The 20294-nt window shown below is 41.4% G+C and overlaps 1 protein-coding gene across 1 annotated transcript in view; it reads left to right on the forward strand.

Annotated features, from left to right (window-relative positions):
* The window catches only part of FLT3 (fms related receptor tyrosine kinase 3), a 47444-nt gene that overhangs the window by 25754 nt on the left and 1396 nt on the right, over positions 1–20294 (forward strand). Inside the window, exons 9-23 of the mRNA XM_068143471.1 lie at positions 2866–3031; positions 7384–7490; positions 8243–8354; positions 9895–10073; positions 11472–11584; positions 11946–12078; positions 12168–12272; positions 13314–13424; positions 16140–16293; positions 16649–16779; positions 17306–17430; positions 17785–17907; positions 18506–18617; positions 18701–18800; positions 19938–20043. Of these exons, the coding sequence (XP_067999572.1) occupies positions 2866–3031; positions 7384–7490; positions 8243–8354; positions 9895–10073; positions 11472–11584; positions 11946–12078; positions 12168–12272; positions 13314–13424; positions 16140–16293; positions 16649–16779; positions 17306–17430; positions 17785–17907; positions 18506–18617; positions 18701–18800; positions 19938–20043 (1877 nt within the window). The remainder of the gene's footprint in view (positions 1–2865; positions 3032–7383; positions 7491–8242; positions 8355–9894; positions 10074–11471; positions 11585–11945; positions 12079–12167; positions 12273–13313; positions 13425–16139; positions 16294–16648; positions 16780–17305; positions 17431–17784; positions 17908–18505; positions 18618–18700; positions 18801–19937; positions 20044–20294) is intronic.

A 20294-nucleotide genomic window follows, 5' to 3' on the forward strand; every position in this document is an offset into this window, starting at 1 on the left:
TTTTTTTTCTACATACACCTTCTTAGTAAAGAGGAAGGTGGGGGTGAAGGGTACTGTAGAGGTAGGGAAAGATCTTCCCCTTATCAGTGTTGATGTCTAATTCTGAACTAGTAGCTTCTTGGATCCATAAACTACCAAGTATGAATTTGTGTCAATAACTGGGGATATTTGGGTCACTGTCCCTGAAAGGCTGAGTGGAGTGGTTTTTGACAGGGTAAGCCAAGCTACAATGATTGTACTCTTAATACCCTTTATGCTAAAAAAAATTGTTTAGAGGGCCTGCTGGATTTGCAGATAAAAAAATCTGTTCATTTACATACATGATGGATTAAAGCAGTGGAATGTTGGTATATCTAGCCGACAGCCATGCTTCTCTCTCCAAGGTTATACATGGACATCCTGTACCTCTGATCTGCCCCAGCCTTTAGTCTAATCTATTAATGACAACTTCTGTTGGTGTGAATTGGTGCTAGCATCCAACAGTGACACAGATACAGATTTCACCAAGCTGTCTATGTCATAGTGTCACAGTTTCTGAAATGATCAGTGTCCTACCTTTAAGCCATCCCTGTGCAAGGGTCACCATCTATAGCTACATTGGGAAACCCCAACTTAACTGTGCATGAGTCAGCATCTACAGCTACATTGGGAACTCCAACTTAACTGTGCATGAGTCAGCATCTGTAGCTGCATTGGGAAATGCCAATTTAACTGTGCATGAGTCAGCATCTATAGCTACATTGGGAAACCCCAACTTAACTGTGTATGAGTCAGCATCTATAGCTGCATTGGGAAACAACGCCATGACGTAACTTAACCAAGAGAAAACTGATTTGGTTGGCATGCACTGAATTGCCTGGGCAGTCTGGCTAGCATAACTATATTGAAGGGTGGTCTTCTAATCTCTAATACACCTTGGAGCCAGAGAGCTCTGGTTTGCTCTTTGCTAGCTGATACTTCACCAAGTTATCCCATATTGTGTAGTTGGTGAGGCCAGGCAGGGTGGTTAGGACACTTTAAAGCATAGCAGAGATCATGCCGACAACTACAGCTGCAAAGCCCTTTGCTTCTGCCATTCTTAGTCTCAGTTTCTACCACTGTTGAATACAGAATTTTTAGCACCACATAATCTTGATTCAGGAATATGTAAGCTATTTTGCAACACATCTTTGCTTTAAAGCAAAACATGATAAACACAAAGATGTGAAGGCTTTGATTCCAGTCTCAAGAATTTCACTTGACTTCTCTGTCATTACTGAATAACCATGTTCACTGTTTCCCTGGCAGAAATACAGTTAAATCTGCCCCAAAAATGATAAGCCAAGCAATCATGTGCTATTTTATTTCTTCTTCAAGAAAGAAAACTGCTTTTTCTTAGTTGTTTTCCAGAGAAATGGCACACCCTGCTCCAAAGTTCTTGTGTGCACTCTGGAGAAAGTGTTTACTCTTGGCTGCTTGTGTTGCTAACATTACACACAGAGATGATGTTCTGCGTGGAAGAATCAGATCCAAAAGATCATTCACAAGAAAAAGATCTAGTTTATAAAACCAATAAGCCTTTAATATCAAAACCTAGGAGAACAGTTATAAAAGGAATTGCTTCTTGGTTTAAAATACTGACATTTTTGTGGTTTATATGGGAGTTTCCAGATGGTATTTTTTATTAAACCAGACAGCTAGACAGGGATAAAACATGCCAAGCAGAATATAGGGTTACAACCAGAAGAAAAACTCAAAAGACTCTTTCTACAGTGCAGTTTTTCACTATGTGGCTGATTAAACACTGCTACAAATTTCCCAAAGGCTGTAGATTCTGCATCTTTGGAGGTACCCAAACTCAGCTGGACATGGCTCTGTACAACCTCATCTAGGTGAACCCTCTCTGAGCAGGAGCTGGACTAGGCATTTCCAGAGAGATTTCCAAATGTACATGAGTGTGATTTTCACAGAGCTTATCCCAGTCCCATTGATCCCTTTAGGACAACCTTCCACATTTCCCTGGTCTTCAGTTTCCTTGGATGGGGTTCCATTTCATGTTATGAGACATCTAGCCTAAGCAATCGATTTGATTCCTTCAGCAGTCAGTGGCAAGACACAGATATTCCCAGAGGCAGTTCAGCACATCTTTTTTGTCCTCTATTTTAGGACAGGATACAATCCTCTCTCATTGTACTGAGTTTATCAGAGGTTCAAACGAGTAGCTTGGTTTGGTCACAAAACTTCTGACAGCTCTGTTAGGTGAAGCTAATATCACACTTGCAGAGCAAGTACCAGCAGCTCATGGCTCACACATGCCTTCAGAACACTTTTTCCTGTTTCTGTTGTCCTGCATCAAAGATGTCTAATTTAGATGGAGAAATAAAGGAGCAGCTACAGGACGTTTACAAAATCTTCAGTTCATTCCAGGGAAGGAGAAACAGCTACTTCAAATGTCTTATTATGCTGGTGATGCTGAGTGGTTTTGTTGCCCGTTAGAGAAAAGCCAGGAGATGCAGCTGTTGACACCTGGAACATGCACCTGAAGCAAAACAAATAAATAATGACATTGTTGGCCTTCTGGCTCTGTAGTGCAGACTGGGGAGAAATGTTAGAGCATCTTGGAAGGGCTCTGATCTGACCAAATATGCAAACTTCAGCAGGCTCAGATTGTTTGTCTGCAGCTGAATATGGTGATGTCATTTCAATGCTATTTTGAAGCATTATGTTCTTGTGATTAACTGGATGCCTTTTGTGATGTAACATGGTGTGGGTTTTTTTCTCTTGTGACAGCCAAACCAAAAAACAGACAGATGCCAAAATTCCTTCATTAAGCAGCCCAACTTTTGTAATATAGTATCCATTTTATTCTCTTGTTTTTCTTTTCAGAGAAGGGATTTATAAATATCATGGATTCTAAAGAAGATTTTGAAATTGGTGAGGAAGAGTTTTGCTTGGAAGTTAACTTTACAGCATATCCAGCAGTAAGATGCTTGTGGCTATTTGCCAAAAAAACATTTCCCTGCAAACAAAGTCACAGTGTGGATGGACACAGGTACTCGAATATTTAGAAGTAATTGGATATAATAATGTTTCCTTTTTATGTCTCATTTGGACTACTTACTGTCCCCTACCGCCACCCCAGCTATGGGGACAGGCTGAGAGAGCTGGGGCTGTTCAGTCTGCAGAAGGCTCCAGGGAGACCTTATAGTGGACTTCCAGTACCTGCATAAGGGGCCTACAAGAAAGCCAGGAAGGGACTTTTTACAAAGGCTTGCAGTGATGAGACTAGAGGGAGTGGACAGAAATTTGAGGAGGGTAGATTTAGACTAGATATTGAGCAGAAATTCTCTACAATATGGGTGGTAAGACACTAAAACATGCTGCCCATGGAGGTCATGGATGTCACCTGCCTGGAGGTGGCCAGATTGGATGAACCCTTAAGCAACCTGGTCTGGTGGAAGGTGTCCCTGCCAATGCCAGGAGGGTCAGAACTAGATTATCCTCCGGGTCCCTTCTAACCCAATCCATTCTATGAATCTATGAATGTATCTATGAATATTTTGTACTCTGTTTGTGCTTTTAAAATGTGGATGGGCCACATCATGAAGCTATGTTAACAAGAGACACTCAAACATTAATTTGGCTTTCAGCAGCAGTTTATGGATCTAACTTCTGGAATCACTTTATTCTCCATGTTAAAACAAACCTTTTGATAAGTTATCACAGGATGTTAGGGGTTGGTAGGGACCTCCAGAGATCCTCAAGTCCAACCCCCGCTGCCAGAGCAGGACCTTAGAAGTTATGCATCTAGCAGCCCTTCAGCTGATATTTGCCTTTTGCCATTCCCTTTCTTTTTAACATAATTTCTCAGCTGCAGGTCTGTTTTAGTTTTCACAGTAGGTCACAAGTTCTACATCTTGCCCTTTCTTCATCTTGCTGTTGATGACGTTCCCAGTGCCTTTTGAACTTTTTAAATCAAGTCCAGGGCTCCATGGATTTCCAAGGCACTGTCAGATCCATCTGAGTGCGCCTGTGCCACAGAAACATAGCGTTCTGCTCGTTACCCAGGTCATGTATTTCTTCCGCTGCTGCAAAACATGTTTTGAATAAACCTGTTAGTTATCTACCTTTTCTGTTATTTCCTACAACGAAGTTCTGGCATGAATCCTGTTTAAGGCTAATGTTTTCTCCATTCCCTAGGCTTTCTAATTTCTTGATAACATTATCTAATTTCCTTCAGAGTTGCCTTCAGTGTAGTCCCATGGCTTTCAAGGTAACAGCTATTATTCACTTCAATGAAAATAAAGCCAGGATGCATTTTAAAAGTTTTAGCTTTAAACCAAGCAGTACCTAGACAGCAGTTAATGTAGCTGCTGCACCAATTTCTTCTCTTATTCTTAAAACCTCTCTTGGCACCTGCATAAAACTGTGTCACGGATCTGATCATACCTTTTATGGTTTCTTTCCATCGTGTTTTTGTACACTTCATTTTATTCACTTTCCACAGTATTTTTGTACACTTCATTTTATTCACTTGCTTTTCAAGTCATCTTTGCAACCAACTGACCTTTTCATCTGCATCTAGTGATGTATAGGAGTCAGCCCCTCATGAGGTTCAGAGACATCTCAGTTCAGATTAGAAAATTGTCATCTCCTGGCAATGGCCACAGGAACTCTGTCACTGCTGATAAAGTAAGGACTATCAGCAAACTTTGATAGCATTGGGTGGATGTTGGTGATTAATCTGCAATGCCTGACATGGGCTAGGCAGATCTGTTCTTTTTGGTCATGACTGATAGTGGAAATGGGGTCTCAGGGGGTGGCCATGAGCATTTGCTCATTCTTTTCCAATAGGTACCACCCTCCAGCTGATAATGCCAGGTTGATCTGCTTTGCAGCTGGTATGGACCTCTTCTCACTGATTCTAAGAGTAGGAGTTAGTTCTGCTTGGATGACTGACAGCTAGCGTGAATTCTATCCAGATAAGAAGGTAGTATGGACTGAGCCCACAATAACAATTTTGAGAACTCTTGAAATAGCTTAGGTAACCCTCATTAATCAGGAAGGTGCAGCTTGGAATTTATGAGTCACTTCAGATAGCCTTTGCAGCCCAGAAGCAGCAGTTGCTGAGTGCTGATCACCACCTGCTGGGCAGGGGAAAGTCCACCCTGTGTCTCTGGACCGCTATGTCCTGGGCTGACTCACTTGCTGCCAGTCCTGTGCCAGCCATGGCCACAGCCACTTCAGCTGCTATGAACAGATAGCTCAGCCATCAGTCTGACTGTGCTGCTGATTAAATAACTTTCTTTTTAGTTTAGGGAGTTATATAACTCATTTATTTATCATTCTATTTATTTTATGGGGAAAAAATATTAAAACACATTAAAATGGGGATTATTTTACCTGGCAACTACATTTGCCTGTACAAACATCCAGCTAGCCAGTTTTGGTCAAGTACCAGCACTGGATAGTTAAGTTTCACCTGAGGAAAAAGAGACGGGGTAGAAATTTCATTACATTTTAAATCCTCTCCCTGAAAGCTATAGCACCACAGATTTTATGATTTTAAAGCAGAAGGATTTTTGAAACAAAACAAAATAAGTCATTGAGTACCTTAATGCATTGTGAGCCTGATTTTGACTATTTTAGTCGACTTCTGTGTAACCCCCTCTCCCAACACTTCTACTTTAATCCTTTCATAACCCTTTTAATTTCCTTTTTTTTCTTTATTTCTGCCATTTCCTTATCAAATTGTCCTGATTATAGATCATACTAGATGTTATTAACTCTATCCCCTTATTTAGCTTCTAGCTTTGAGTGCCAAGGATTCATCTCTCCTACCACTTCCTTTACTTGTTTTCAGACATTCTTTCAGAATTTCCATTTTCTGATTACTTTTGTTGTATCTCTGTTTCAGCACACTTGATTTTCACTTCCCTCATACATTGAAGGAGTTTTCATGCTCAGAATGATCTCTGTTAAATTCATAATATTTATCTCACATCCCCTTATATTTTCAGATATCAAAACCACTCTTTTTAAAATGACTTTCTCGTTATTTCATTAGGATTTAATCCTTTAGACTTAAGATTCCAAAAGCAATAGATGATTTGTGGTTTCCCTGCCCTCAGCATCCATTCTGAGGCAGCTTAGCAGAATCTGAGTTGAAAAAGTCCCTGAGTTCAAGAATGTCTTGAAGGCCATTTCTGATTAAGACATCAAAAAGTCGATAATGATATGGAAGTGCTGCCTTAGTCAGAAGGTAAAATTGCCAATGGCTTTGATGCGAGTTTTCTTGGTACAGAATTGCATAGGTCTTTTAGTTAATTTGTATGTATCTTGTTTAATGAGAAACACCTTGATTGTAGTTACCTAGATTTCTTGTTACAAGCTCATTACTTCTTTCTCTTACTCTGCAAATTACTAGTATATGCTGTCCTTTTTCTACTATATGCTGTAATTTTTCTGTCTGCTTCAACCTCCTGATATGCCTACTTGCCTTTACCAGTAGATTTAGAGGCTTTCTACCCAGTCAGCTAAAACTTCTGCCCACAAAATGCCAGCTCCAAATGATGGAGAGTTGCAATAGCTGCCATTTGAGTATGATGATTGTCCTGACAGCAACAACCTAGTCAAAAGGACAGAAATAGAATCTGTAAGATCATCTGATCACTTCTCCCTGCCTCATCCTATGTCAGTCATGCAGATAAATCTTTAAGCTTCTACAGTCCTCCATTGTTAGCTTCTGCTCAGGCACTTGTTAGAGCCCTCCCTCACCATTTACATTGTCACAAGCCATTTCCTGCATGGTTTGAGTCCTCGTCTGCTGTGATCACCATAGGGGTTAGTAGAAGGGCAGCCTTCTTCCTGCTGAAATATCTTGATGGTTGGTGCTTTGTCTCACTGGTAATGAACTTCTGATGATGATCCCATGTCTGAGTTTCCCTCAGGTGTTTCCATCTGGAGAGGTTTATCTTGTATGATCCTACCTGGCATTGTTATTTCCTAACATTGCTTATTGTATCAGCTAGAAACTCCCACCAAAATTCTTTGGAGAGTAGAGAGATTGAACCTTTGCTGGTCTTAGTATGTGTGCCAAGATGAATTGTATACCTTGTCTTCCAATGGATTGACAACAAAATCACAGCCTGACAGCCCCTGTGCATTTCAGGAGCTATGAGGAGAGAACAGTACTACTGGAAAAAAATATCTCTTATCTGAACAGTTACATTCAGGTGTTTCTGTTCTCTAATCAAAACTAATTTAGTCTGGGTTCCTCATTAGAAGGTGTTGAATTGTTTCAAACATATATGTTGAATTGTTTCAAACATATATGTATATGAGTCTTAACTGCATTTAAACTCTTATTGAAGCTGGCCTCTTGACCTTTACTTTGCTCCACAGCATTTCATCCAAGTTCTGCAACCATCATCACCAGTCTGGGATATATGTATTTTATGCAGAAAATGATGATACGGTCGTGACAAAAAAATTCACTCTGTATGTGAGAAGTAAGTGAAAAAGCAATCCCTGTGAAGGTTTAGCAAAGTCTGAGATATTGCCACTGATGTAAATGCAGCTTATATGTTGCTTTTCCCTTGATACTCCTCAATTCATCTGCATTGATTTATTGTCAAAAATGGAGGAGCACAAGACAAGAATGTGATTCTCTTCACACAGGCACTGGATCAGAAAAGGATGCCAGCTGCTTGTGGGTGCTATGTCTTGTGTTGGTCAGGGATGGAGAACAGAGGAGGAAGTTAGTAGTTGTTTTTTTCTCTTCCCTTTAGTCTACTATAAAGAGAGAGGACAGAATAAGAGGAATTAGTCATACACTGAGAAGATTAATACTTCTTAAGAAAACCACAAAGCCTAGGAGCTCTGTAAAACACAGTGACAGTATTCTAACCATACAGAGCTGAAACTTTTGTCCAAGATACAAATGCTTGCTCCAAGTCAAAAAAGCAGAAGTCAAGAGTTGTCATTTTGGCTCTGCCACTGTTTTGGTATGGCTGAGCGTGTACAGAGAAGTGGCTGCTCTCCTTGCCTTGCCCACACTACTGTACCACAGAACTGAGGTGTGGGGCTGGAGGAAGGAGGTGGTCTGAGGGCTGCATCCAGCTCTCACAGTGACATGCAGGTGAGTTATTTTGAAAGCACAGAAGCAGATCTTGATTTCAGTAAACGTAGCATTGCCACATAAATGTAAACATGTTGGTCACTGATATGCTGACAGAAATTGTCTTGTGCTACCCTCTTGCAGGAAAACCTGAAGTAACAATGCAGTTGTTTTTCAACCAGATCTCCTGCACCGCTGACAGTTACCCTGCCTCATCCTGGGTTTGGAGGAACTGTCCCAAACTGAACTCATCCAAGTAAATAATTCATTGATTCATTGTGAAAACCATATCTTCATTACATGAAGACTGATCTCTAAGAGACCAGGTGTAAAATGCACTCTTGACTCTTTGTACAATGGAACATAGTCTCACCAAAACTGTAGAAAGTGCTTAGGTTTTTTACTGGCATCAGATGAAGTTTGTAAAGATTTGTTTGTCAGGTTCTTTATGCTGAAATAAACATTCCTGGGTTTATACCAGTTGTTTGGTAGTTAAAATGTCCAGTCTTTCTCACAGCCTATCAAACTTAAGGGCCATGCAAGGAATGCATTAGTTAGAGTGAGGTTAATTAATAGGTTAAGCTTTCATTAATACAGCTGTTATGGTGATCTGTTACCAAAGCCAGTAAAGTCAGTGAGAGTGTTTCCAGTAAAGTTAGTGAGAGTGTTCCTATTTCCTCTTTTTATTTAGGGCAGTGAGTCAGGCCCTAACATTTCAAGAGTTGCTGAAACAGCTTTGAGCTGGTTTATGAACTCTGCAGATTTTATTTTAGGTGTACTAAAGAACTAATAAATCCACTGTGCAGAGGAGTACTGGGTCAAAATATCTTTTGGGAAAATGTGGTTAAAGCTCTAAGTATTTTAACAAAATGTCAAAAAAAATTAATATATCTAGACTGTTTTTTCACCCATACCTCCAAAAAGGCTTCCTAATGTCATTCTCTTTGTATGGAAATTGAAGAGGAAAGAAAAATTTCCAGCAAATGAGCTTAAAGCACTCCTTGAAACAGCTTTTTGGAAAGAAAATGCTGTTACATTTCTCTTCTTGGCAACTTTCACATGTGGGAGTTACATGTAGAGATGAATAATTTTTATTTACTTCCTTATTTATTGATGTGGACAGTAAATAAGGCAGTAATCTGATGAATGATAGGAAAGTTAAAAGTCAAAATTACCTCTGTGTTGGCTTCCTTTCCCGTGAGTGTAACAGTATCTCTACATATCAGGTCTTAAATAAGTCATTAATACAGGGTGGATGCTCTCCATCTTGAGTGAGAAAGACTTAGTGGTTGAAAACACATGCCTTTAGGAAAAAGAACTTTTACTGGGGGTTCAATTTGATTTTATTGTTTTATTAGTGGCTCATTGGATCCACTCACTGGTTTGAGTGTTTGAGGTGAAGGTGAAACCAGAGGGAATAGATGCAGTAGGCAGAAGGTCGTTTCAGCCATGAAATTGGTGGATGTCCGGAAGGTCAGGGGGTTCAGGTGTCCTGCTAGAACAGTGGCAGAGAATGAGAGTGTCTAGTTTACAAAGTAGGGATCCTCACTCTAACAGGAAAAAAAACAACAAAGCCAAAGCCAAAACCCAAACCCAAAACTAATAAAAACCCGAACAAACAAAACCCAACAACAGCAAAAACAAGCAAACAAAAAGAAACAACCAAGCCCATCTATCCCTCCCTCCTTCCCTCTCTTACAAAACATACGTAAGCCATGTGTTGAAGCATCTCACCTTCTTCCCTGGAAAATGTCACCATGAACCAAACATTAGAACTGGTCTGCTTTCTTTTACAGCTGTACAGAAGAAATCACTGAAGGGATTCACAACTTCGTGCCAGAGAGGAGATCCCTGGGGTCATGGATTTCAAACAGCACTTTAGATTTACAAGACACAACAACAACGTTCTCTGTTGAGTGCTGTGCAAAAAATTCTGCTGGTTCAGCCTGTGAAAAAAGGTTCATTAACCTGTCAGGTACCATAAGCCAGTTCTTTAGCACAAGTTTTCTCAATCAAAGATGACATGGTAGGATTTACAGTGGTTTTCATTTGCCTAAATGGCTGACTATTCAAAGAAACTGCAAGTAAAACACAAGCACTGTGTGTATGCAGTCTGGTGAAAGGTGAGGGGGAGATGTGTCTTTCCTTTGGTCCCAAAGAAGAGGCCTCTCACATTAAAATGAGCAAAAATATCACATGAATAGGAGGTGCAAGGTGGAGCCATGGCTATGTTAGGGTCTGCTTTTTCATACCCTCTTGGTAATCCCTACCTGAAACTTGGAGGCAGCAGCTTGGCAAAGAGCTGAAGCCATTTTGGTAGCTGGTGGCAGGCATTGGTTTTTGTTCCTCTCCTAAAGGTCATTGCAGAGCCCGTGGTTGCTCTGCCCGCCCCATTGGAGGTCATTTCATGCCCGAGTTTGAGCATGACTGAGCAAAGAGACCCACTCAAGGTACACTCCTTGTCTGGGTAGCAGAAGCAAGTACCAGAGAAGTGACCTTCTTAAACTGCTGTAGGCAAGTGGCAGAAAGCTAAGCCCTGGCTGTGAACCACCATACAGTCTCTCATCTTGTAGAGGACATGAGAGATTCTTTCCTTGTTGAGCAAGAAAATCAATATGATGGCATTTATACTCATAGCATCACATCCATGCTGTAGGACAAAACATTTCACTTACAGAGAACATGCTGTGGCATCTGGGCAGAGTTTTGAAGCACCCAGATATCTGCAGCACAGAGTTTTCCTTTGTCATGGACAAACAAGCTCTTTGGTGCTCTTGGCTACAGCTGACAAAAGGTGTGACCACTGATAGAGTTTGAGCATTTATGTTGAAATCACAGTAGATTATATGCTTCATATTTATGCCTTTAGGAATATGAGGACAGGTCTCATGTAACACTTCCTGAACCACCAGCACCTTGGGCTTGACTTGTTAAGAGAGGTCCTGGCTGAGCAGCAGAGCAATGCTCCAAGCCGGTTGTGTACCATCCACCCACCAATAACAGGTGCTCTGGTACCCAACATACACTGTCTGGAGGAAGGCATCAGGAGAAAGAGGTCTGAGAAGTGATTGGAGGGGGAATTGCTTGCTCCTGTTTGTGCTCATGAAATCTGGATCACACAACATCTCTGTGAACTTAGGTTTATTATATGTTTTTGTAATGAAAACTGATGACAGAATTGCCCAGCACTTAATATTTCCTGCCCAGCATCATGCTTTGCATGTGGCTCCATCTGATTTCCTGTGTAGAGAAGGCTCAGGCATGAAAGGGCTGCAGTCTGGCAGAACTGACCAAGCCACCACAGTTTCTCCTTGCATCGTTAGCTGTACAAACAAGCACTAATTCAGTGGGTAGTAATATGTATCTCTTAAAGTTGCAGGAGCTGTTTCCTCCCCTCCGGACAATGCTGCTTTCTATGTCACTGTTGGATTTTTGCTCCTATTGATGGGTTTTTTGTTTCTGTTCATTTTTCAGAAGTACAAAAAGGTACAAGCAAACATAAACACCTGTCCCCTTCCCTTCCCTTCCTTTCCCTTCCCTTCCCTTCCCTTCCCTTCCCTTCCCTTCCCTTCCCTTCCCTTCCCTTCCCTTCCCTTCCCTTCCCTTCCCTTCCCTTCCCTTCCCTTCCCTTCCCTTCCCTTCCCTTCCCTTCCCTTCCCTTCCCTTCCCTTCCCTTCCCTTCCCTTCCCTTCCCTTCCCTTCCCTTCCCTTCCCTTTCCCCTTTCCTTTCCCTAATTTTTTTCCATTTGTTTCTACCAGGCTAATTCTTCTTCTCTAAGACTTATTCCACCTTTTTTATTTCTTTTCCTTTCTTTTTTATTTCTTTTCCTTTTGTTTAACTCCAAAGCAATTTAGGTATGAAAGCCAGTTGCAAATGATACGGATGGTAGGGCCGTTGGATAACAACTACATCTACATTGATTTTCGAGAATTTGAATATGACCTCAAATGGGAATTTCCCAGGGAAAACCTGGAATTTGGTGAGCAGTCCACAAGTCAATTCACAGTGTTAGAGTAGTAGCCCGTGCTGTACCAGCTGCAAATATTATTACCATGTTGTCTCTTGTAGGACAGGTCCTTGGTTCTGGGGCTTTTGGGAAGGTGGTGAATGCAACAGCTTATGGAATCAGAAATGAAGGAGATTCAGTCCAGGTTGCAGTCAAAATGCTAAAAGGTACAATAAATTATAGATGCCCTTCACAAGCAGTGATGTGTTCTGGCAGCTCCAGAGCAGAAACAGTGTTGGAAGTAATGTGAACACCTTAATACACTGCTGTCATTCCTTGTCAGCCCAAGGATGACAACTATTAACATTTTATGGGTGCTTTTCCAATCATTCTAATGATACACTCACACATATTTTCTTTCCACTTCTGGCTAAATCTTTCCCCACTATACAATGATTCTTTAAATGTTCCCAAACGTGCTGTCAGTTCAATGAATTTGAAATTAGAATAGAATAGAATAGAATAGAATAGAATAGAATAGAATAGAATAGACCAGACCAGACCAGACCAGACCAGGTTGGAAGAGACCTTCAAGATCATCGTGTCCAACCTATCATCCAACACCACCTAATCAACTAAACCATGCAACCAAGCACCCTGTCAAGTCTCCCCCTGAACACCTCCAGTGATGGCAATTCCACCACCTCCCCGGGCAGCCCATTCCAATGGGCAATCACTCTCTCTGTGTAAAACTTCCTCCTGACCTCCAGCCTGAACCTCCCCTGGCGCAGCCTGAGACTGTGTCCTCTTGTTTTGGTGCTGGCTGCCTGGGAGAAGAGACCAACCTCTGCCTGTCTACAACCCCCCTTCAGGTAGTTGTAGAGAGCAATAAGGTCACCCCTGAGTCTCCTTCTCTCCAGGCTAAGCAGGCCCAGCTCCCCCAGCCTCTCCTCATAGGGCTAGTGTTCCAAACCCCTCACCAACTTTGATGTCCTTCTCTGGACTCGTTCCAGCAAGTCAACATCCTTCCTAAACTGAGGGGCCCAGAACTGGACACAGTACTCAAAGTGTGGCCTAACCAGTGCAGTGTACAGGGGCAGAATGACCTCCCTGCTCCTGCTGGCCACACTGTTCTTAATGCAGGCCAGGATGCCATTTGCCCTCTTGGCTGCCTGGCCCAGTTGCATGAGACAAAGCATCACAACCATCTACATTTTTCTTTTATTTCTCTGCTGGAGATTTCCAAATCTGTGTTATTATTTTTACAGAAAAACCTGATGCTTCAGAAAAGGATGCTCTAATGTCTGAGCTGAAAATGATGACTCATATTGGAAGCCACGAAAATATTGTGAACCTACTAGGAGCTTGCACTGTCTCAGGTAACTTGTGGAAAGGTGCCAATGAAAACTTCCAGACCAATGAGGTCTACTAAACAGAAAAGAAGTATTAAAAGAAAAAAAACAAAACCAAACCAAACAAAAAGGATCAATGAAAGCAGTATTAAAAACATCCAAGCCATAATTAATCATTTATTACTAATGCTGATAGTCTTTCCTTCACCCCTAAATCCTGTCTTTGCCCAATTGATTTTACTGTTCTACACTGGCCAAAATAGAATGAAGATGAACTGAAAGTAAAGTTAAGGCCATACATGTGTACAAAAAATGGGTCCTTTCTAATTGTACTTGCATGAAGTGGTGCAGCAGCCCTTCCACAGAAGAGGTTTTCCTATCACAGCGGTGACGGCACTGACGTGGGCCACTTTATTAAGTGAGAATAGAATAGGATAGGATAGGATAGGATAGGATAGGATAGGATAGGATAGAATAGAATAGAATAGAATAGAATAGAATAGAATAGAATAGAATAGAATAGAATAGAATAGAATAGAATAGAATAGAATAGAATAGAATAGGTTGGAAGAGACCTTTGAGATCATCATGTCCAACCTATCATCCAGCACTATCTAATCAACTAAACCATGGCACCAAGCACCCCATCCAGTCTCTTCCTAAACACTTCCAGTGATGGCAATTCCACCACCTCCCTGGGCAGCCCATTCCAATGGGCAATCACTCTCTCTATGAAGAATTTCTTCCTAACACCCAGCCTAAACCTCCCCTGGCGCAGCATGAGATTAAGTAAAAAGGAAAAAATTCCTGAATGTAGAGTAATTTTTTATCCACATGATTCTGTTCACATTAAAAAGCTTTCTTCTTCTTCTTTATATTTTTTCCCTAATCATGTTGCTCACCAAACAGTGACGTTCTGGAAAGAAATGGAACAAATACCAAAGGCTAGACAGCAAAGAAAATTAACAGTAAAAGAGCAGGAGAGGGATGAAGAAAGATGAGGATAGAAGCAGATAATGAAAAGAGAGACAGCAAGACAGAAAGAACTAAACAAAGGTGATCTAAGATGAAAGTGGCAGGATATTATCACTAATTTGTTACCACTGAATCAATGTACATGGATATTCCTGTCCCAAGAGCTCCCCCTCTGGCTACTCCATCAGTGAATAGGAGCAGATGAGGAGACTGAAGAGCAGATGGCTCCAGGAACAGGGAAGAGGTTTACCCAGTGTTTTGTCCGAATCATGAGTAATAACATCTGCCACTGAAAAACTTGACAGATTTTCTGCCAGATCTTTATGACATCAGCAAGGCTAAATAGAAGTTAACTCTGGATTCCCCATCAACAGGAATACTGTCATGCAAAGATATTTGAGGCATAAGAAGAAAGCAACAGTTAGGTGGCGGTGGCCTTAGCAGATTTAAAACTACACAGGCTGCCACTGCCTTCTGGAAAATTTGGCAAGAGGTGATGGTGTAGGCAGGAGAGCTGCAGGGAATACCATCTTGGTCTGACTGGGTAGGTCAGGGATATTTTGAGCCTTACAATAAGTCACATGTTCAGAAGCATTTATATAGCTCTCAAAACCTTCACATCCATCCTCTGAAAGACTTTACAGACTTTTCATAGTGTACCCTACCTTGTTTGACAGGGGCTTTCTGGCACAAATATCCACAAATTCATAGTCAGTCTTTCTGAGGCAGAAGTTGGTGAAGCCAGTGTAAGACTTTGCAGGGGTGATATGTGACAGAATAGCATAGCATAGCATAGCATAGCATAGCATAGCATAGCATAGCATAGCATAGCATAGCATAGCATAGCATAGCATAGCATAGCATAGCATAGAATAGAATAGAATAGAATAGAATAGAATAGAATAGAATTAACCAGGTTGGAAGAGACCTTTGAGATCAAGTCCAACTTACCATCCAACATCATCTAATCAACTAAACCATGGCACCAAGTGCCCCATCCAGTCTCTTCCTAAACACTTCCAGTGATGGTGACTCCACCACCTCCCTGGACAGCCCATTCCAATGGCCAAACACTCTTTCTATGAAGAATTTCTTCCTAACATCTAGACAGAGGTCTCCCTGGTCCATTTTCTCTGTTCCTGCTGGCTTGTCATGGCTGTTCTGCACACCTGCCTGGCTGGGAATTCAAGATATTATTCATTCTTGAGAAAGTGTCCTGACCATTGCTCCATTCAAACACATTCCCTTGCAAAGTCTCCCTCCTTTAGGTCCTCCCAGCAAACACACTTGGGTTTCAGGTGACCTTTGTGAAAACAAAAGGATTTTTCTAGAGCATAAAGGGAGTCTAGATAAATGAAAGGGAATAGGTCAAATGAAACCATTCCGCCATCAAGATAATTAGCAAAGGGCATCTTTTGCTTGAATAGTGTATGGTTTAGACAATATGTTGCATCTTTGTAGCCTGTGCTGCTCTCCCCAGTGCCATATGGCGTGGGGAAGAACATTTCTGCCTTTATAGGGATTTGCAGTATCCCCTGGGAAATGCACAGCAGGGAAAAATCAGCAAGACAAACTTTCCAAAGGAGTATTCCAGTCAGTAACTGCCATCAGTAAACATGCCCAACACTACCAGTTATCTATCTGGGAGGGAAGATATTTGGGGTGTTTCATACAGATTAGTCCTGGGAAAAGATGAGACATCACTAAGGCTTTAATGGGGAGTGTGCTATAAATGGCAAGATGCATTTACATTTCCAACTATTTCAGGACCAATCTACTTGATATTTGAGTACTGTTGCTATGGTGACCTTCTGAACTACTTAAGGAGCAAGAGAGAAAAGTTTCACTGGACACTGACAGATATTTTTAAACAGCACAATTTCAGTTTTTACCACAATATCCATTTGGACCAAAATTCCAGGTAAAACATTCAGAAACACCTTAATATTTGGCACAGCTGCTGTCTCTTTTAAGTTGTGTTGTCAGCTGTGCTGTAAATTGGTGAAGTTATTGAATTCTTGATAACGTGCCCTCACGTATTTTAATAAGAAGTGCTTTGGGAGGAGCTGAGATTTGAGTCTCCTTATGATGGACTTCTCCCTGGACTGCAAAGACAAGCAATCCCTTGTTTTTCTTTCCAGTTTTGAGGCAAGCTCATGTCTGTGCCCAGATTTTTAATAGCAACAATTATCATGCCTTTTAAGCTGCAAAACAATTTATGCGTAGATTATGTGATCCACTCCTTCTAACCTCTGAAAACATGTCACCCACTCCAGGAAGGGAACTCCCTTGCAGTATGATGTGAATACAACTCTGTGCAGAGAAGGTGAATTTGAAATTACACAAAGAAGTCAAAATATGAATGTAACATCTGAACCAAATGGGATTGTGCTGTATTGTGAGGAAGGTAAGACTTTCAATTGCTTTTATCTCTAGTAATTCTGTTATTATTGTATTTACTGTCCCTGGAGGCATTCAAGAGGAGATTGGATGTGGCACTTGGTGCCATGGTCTAGTCATGGGGTCTGTGTTTATAAGTTGGACTCGATGATCCTCGAAGTCTCTTCCAAAGTTAGTGATACTGTGATACTGTGATACTGTGATACTGTATTATTATCTAGCCAAACTAGATTCAGTCACACAGGAGGCACATCTCTATGATATGTGTCTCTTCCCTCCTTGAAGAAATTTTGATGGAGAAGGATTCTACAACACTTAAGACCAGAGGCTGATGCTTCTGGTCATGGTACATACAGTATTTGAGTATGAAAATACCCTTTCCTTTATTGTGTATCCAAGAAAAGGATGTAAAAGAATGCTCTTTGAGATGTTGTTATTGTTTGGAGCGCATGAAAATCCTTATAACAGGGAGTAGTATTGACCAGAGAGTAAGGAAGCCCATGGAAAACTCACACTCCATTGTTTTTTTACAGATACAATTAAACATGCAAGCAGACAGCTGGACGAAGAAGAGGATTTCAATGTGCTCACATTTGAAGACCTTCTTTTTTTCTCTTATCAAGTTGCCAAAGGAATGGAGTTTCTGGAGTCCAAATCGGTATGGTGAAGGGTAGCAAACTGTTTCAATAGAAAAGATGGCAAAAATACATCAGTCTGTAAAAGGCAGGCTGAAGAACAGAGCCACACAGTGGCAGGTTTGTACTGTACCTCCTTCATGGCAAGGACTGGACTACCATATTATATATGGCCCTGAGGAAGAAGTGGCTGCGCACTTCTGCCTGCTTTAGCCCTGTTCCTTGCCATAAGCAACCAGGGACAGACAGTCCAGCCTGCTCACTCTCCAAACTATGTGAAAAGAGGAAGAAATTCAGAGAGCTATAAGTGAGTCAGGAGACTTACCTCCCTCTGATACCGAGTGCTGCAGATCATTAACCCTTCTTTTCCTTCTAAGTGCATTCACAGAGACCTCGCTGCCCGGAATATACTGGTGACCCATGGAAAAGTGGTGAAAATATGTGACTTTGGCCTTGCCAGAGATGTAGTAAATGACTCCAACTATGTTGTCAGGGGCAATGTAAGTTCCTGAGTGCACTCTTTTTTTTGACACCATGGTAAGAATAAGAAACCAAGAAATCAAAGTTTTTCATTTTCAGATTCCTTGTTAGGTTTATAGAGACCCAGAAAAATAGTGCAGAAATCTCACTTTTTCTGAGCCTTTAGCAAATTCAGATTCTTAGCTTATAGTTAACCTGATTAAGCTAGTACTGTAAAGGCGAAGGTACCTATGTCTTTTCTAAGGTACACTGAAATCCATCAATGGGAAGTGCTGGGAATTGTTTACTGTTATGGACAACAATAGTATAGGGCCAGTAGCATCTACCAGGTCTTCCTGCTGCATGAAGAATGGGAGAGCAGATGTGTCCATCTGAGCTACTCATTCTGGAAGTCAGAGAAGGGAAGAAAGCTCATCTCCTTCTTAAATAATCATCTAAAGTGAATTAGATTAACTGCTTCCTTAGAAGCTCCTATTTCTCTCTTTAAGGAAAAATTTAAGGGGCTACTAAGAGAGGCCCAGCTTTTTATTCAGCAAACATGAATTGATCCCATTCAAGCAGTGAGAGCTACAGTGAGTCATGTAGAGCATGACCTGGCCTCCTTTCTTATCTGTACAGGCTCGTTTACCAGTTAAATGGATGGCTCCTGAAAGCTTATTTGAGAGGACATACACAATGAAGAGTGATGTCTGGTCTTATGGAATACTACTATGGGAAATATTCTCTTTGGGTATGTTCTGTAACACAGCAAGAGTGTGCTGCTTGTTGTTAGCAACTTCTGAATTAACATGTACTCTCCAATATTTCCCACAGGTGTAAATCCCTACCCTGGCATTCAGGTTGATACAAACTTTTACAAATTAATACAAAGTGGATTTAAAATGGACCCACCATATTATGCTACAAAAGAGGTGTAAGTGTATTTGCTGAGTGATGTGCAGCATGAGAATTTATTGTTTCCAGGTCACTGTTTGCATTACCTTCTATTTTTTTGTACACTGCACTTTGCTCCAAAAGAAAAGAGATGCTCTTCTAACTCTGAAAAAGGTTGCTTATCACAGTATCACAGTACATTAGAGGTTGGAAGGGGCCTCCAGAGATCGAGTTCAACCCCCCTGCCAAAGTAGGATCACTTAGGGTAGTCCACACAGGAATGCCTCCAGGTGGGTTTTGAAGGTCTCCAGAGAAGGAGATTCCACAACATCTCTGGGCAGTCTGTTCCAGTTCTCTGTCACACTCACTGTAAAGAAGTTTCTCCTCAGGTTGAGGTGAATCTTCTGTGTTCAAGCTTGTACCCATTGTTTCTCATCTTATTACTGCGCACCACTGAAAAGAGCCTGGCTCCCTCCACTTGACACCCACCCCTCAAATATTTATACACATTGATGAGATCCACTTTCAGTCTTCTCTTCTCAAGACTAAACAGCCCCAGGGCTCTCAGTCTCTCTTCATAGGGGAGATGCTCAAGTCCCCTAATCACCTTCATGGCTCTCTGTTGGATTCTCTGCAGCAGGTCTCTGTCTCTCTTGAACTGGGGAGCCCAAAACTGGACACAGTATTCCAGGTGTGGTCTCACCAGGGCAGAGTAGAAGGGGAGAAGAACCTCCCTAGGCCTGCTGGATATGCTTTTCTTAATGCACTCCAGGATACCATTGGCTCTCTTGGCCACAAGGGCACATTGTTGTCCCATAGAGAACTTGCTGCCCACTAAGACTCCAAGGTCTTTCTCTATGGAGCTGCTTTCCAGCAGGGCAGCCCCTAACCTGTACTGGTGCCAGTTTATACTTCCCCTCAGATGCAGGACCCTTCACTTGTCCTATGTAAGTTTTTTTGTCCTAAAGCAGAAATAATCAATGCTAAAGGTTAAGTGTGTTTGAAAGGACTAATTTGTTGTCTATACTTAAATGTGCTTTCCTTTCATAGGCAACTTCTTGTTCTCAGATTACAGACTGATTCTCATCCAAATTACACATTTCTATGTAGTCACTTACAGAGAGCCTGACAGCTAATATGTTTTCACACCTCTTTAAGCATCTTTTTTCTCCTGCAGCTATCGTGTGATGCAGTCTTGTTGGGCCCTTGACTCCAGAAAAAGACCCTCTTTTGCTTGGCTGGTTTCCTCTCTCACCTGTCAGTTGGCTGAGGCAGAAGGAGCAGTAAGTAAACACAAAAAGAAGAAAAATGGTTTGGGTTTGTGGATTGGGTTTTGGGTTTGGTTTGGTTTGGTTTGGGGTGTTTTTTATGTGTAGCCCCATAGATCACAATGAGCTGAGAAACAGTGTTCTGTTTTTTTCAAGTACACCACTGTGCTATGAATACATTGCCCATGGATGTATGTAAGGATTTGGGGAAATTTCTTATGATATCAGGAGGAATCCTAACCTCCCTGGTGAGGATTTCATTTCTC

The sequence above is a fragment of the Melanerpes formicivorus genome, unplaced genomic scaffold (assembly GCF_026170545.1).
Source record: "Melanerpes formicivorus ecotype bairdi unplaced genomic scaffold, bMelFor1.0.p_v2 SCAF_1, whole genome shotgun sequence".
Lineage (NCBI taxonomy): Eukaryota > Metazoa > Chordata > Aves > Piciformes > Picidae > Melanerpes > Melanerpes formicivorus.